Raw genomic sequence first — 1,938 nt, forward strand, 5'->3', positions numbered from 1 at the left:
GCGCCCTGAGGCGGGTTCGCTCCGGCCCCTGCGGCTGCCTCGCGTGCGCAGGGCAGGCTGCATCCCCCGGGGCCTCCGTGCGCCGGGACTCGGTCTTAATTGTTTTGCTTCTCTCCCTTTTCCGTCCCGCCAGGGGCAGAGTCGCTCTCATCACAGGGGGCGGCTCCGGGATTGGGTTCCGGACTGCAGAAATCTTCATGAGGTATGTCCGAGGTGCCAGCAAGGAGCTGCCTGGGCAGACTCCGTCCTGCCTTCCCGGCCCGCTCCCCTGTCACGTCCCTCGCTTGTTGTGTAGAGAGGGCCGACCAGTGCAATGCGCGCAGATCTTCCCAGCCCTGCCTATAGCACCACATCTCAGACTTGCCCTTTGAAGGGGTCTAGACAACTCCTGTTATCTGGAGTGTCCATTGCAGCCAGATCCCATCCTGTACCAGCCTCAGTAGGAAGCTGGCCCAGCGGGAGGTGAACTTGTGCCTCCTGATCTGCAGCGCTCCAGCTCCAGACATGTGGAACTAAGCTGCTGAGTCCCAGCTGGCATCATGAGTCCAGATCCAAGAAAAAATCTCTTCTTCCATGATTGCCAGGTTATTTTGGGGGGTCAGGCAGTTAATGCTGGTTTAGCTGCATTGCCAGTATGATCCTGTCCTTAAAGCAAAATCACCTGGTGACATCTGCACCAAGTCCTTTGCACACTCAATCAGAGGGTGCTACCTGGGTGCACATGAATGTGTGCAGAACACTGTGATACAGAGACCTGCCCTCATAACATGACGTTAATTGTCCTGTCAGTTTGACTCACTGCACATGGGTACTTCTGTGCACCAAGCATATTGTTGTTGCTAAATTCAGCCCCTGTGAATATGCCACTGCTACCTATTGTGTGCTTTGCCTTCCAGAGCAGGTCCTCCGTAATCCAAGTGCTTTCTGCAAAAGTTGTACAGTCTTTTGGCAGCCTACGTTGTAAGATCTCCCTTGGATTGAAGGGGCCTGTATGTTCCTAGGCTTGAAGGCTGAGCTTGGGCACTGCAGTTTCCCTCCTGGGCTGATAGTACTGCTGGCTATGGTTATTATCAATTGCATGTTTTTTGGCCTTCATAGTGAAGATAGGGGATCCATAGTGAATCTGAAAGTGATTTTGTCCAAGTGCCAGTTTTTAAGGCCAGAAGAGCCCTTCTGATCAGTTTGTCTAATTTTCATTGTGTGGGAAATGGGACCATTAACTCAGTGATTCCTGGGTAAGCCCATCATACCTGAGGTACAATAACTTGTTGAAGGAATGAGTTTTCCCTTTATTCATGATGAAAAGGGAAAGCTGTGGTTATCCTAATACCCCCTGTTATTAGACACCGTAAAGAGAAGCAAGTTGAAGGGGTTTTCCTTTCCTGAGGAGCTATCCTAATATGTTGCTGGGAGTTGCTCACCTTCCTGTTAGATGAGGTAGTGGGGGCAGGTGACTGGTATGTAAAGCTGGGACTTTTTGTCTTGTTGGGTGATTTAAAAAAAGTCCCTTCATGTGTCTGTCCCACAGTTAACCATTTTATAGATGGTCCCTATTGATACTTCCTGGAGGATAGGGTGTAGAGCAGGAGACATTAAGCAGTCCCTGTGGAGTTTCTGAGCTGGGCACAATCTGTAAAAAGCATTCAGTGCTGTTATCCTCACTGAGCTCTTGTTCTAGGCATGGCTGCCAAACGATCATTGCCAGCAGAAACCTGGAGAAAGTCACTGAGGTAAGCAGATGGGGCCAGCAGGACTGGGGTACCCTACAGAACGGCTCAGAGATCCTACAAGATTGGCAAGAGCACTGGTATTTATTCAAAGGAATTGCAGGAAGATGAAGCAGTTGTAAATGATTGCAAGGCATACATGCATTTAAAAACCTCTTTGGGCCTATTTATGGCATGCATAGCTTATGCTGTCTTTCTTCTCCTTATTCCT

The 1,938-nt window shown here is 49.8% G+C and overlaps 1 protein-coding gene across 1 annotated transcript in view; it reads left to right on the forward strand.

Annotated features, from left to right (window-relative positions):
* Window positions 1-1,938, forward strand: part of DECR2 (2,4-dienoyl-CoA reductase 2) — a 34,651-nt gene that overhangs the window by 16,377 nt on the left and 16,336 nt on the right. Inside the window, exons 2-3 of the mRNA XM_025191595.1 lie at window positions 134-202; window positions 1,679-1,730. Of these exons, the coding sequence (XP_025047380.1) occupies window positions 134-202; window positions 1,679-1,730 (121 nt within the window). The remainder of the gene's footprint in view (window positions 1-133; window positions 203-1,678; window positions 1,731-1,938) is intronic.

This window comes from Alligator sinensis, unplaced genomic scaffold (assembly GCF_000455745.1).
Source record: "Alligator sinensis unplaced genomic scaffold, ASM45574v1 scaffold449_1, whole genome shotgun sequence".
Lineage (NCBI taxonomy): Eukaryota > Metazoa > Chordata > Crocodylia > Alligatoridae > Alligator > Alligator sinensis.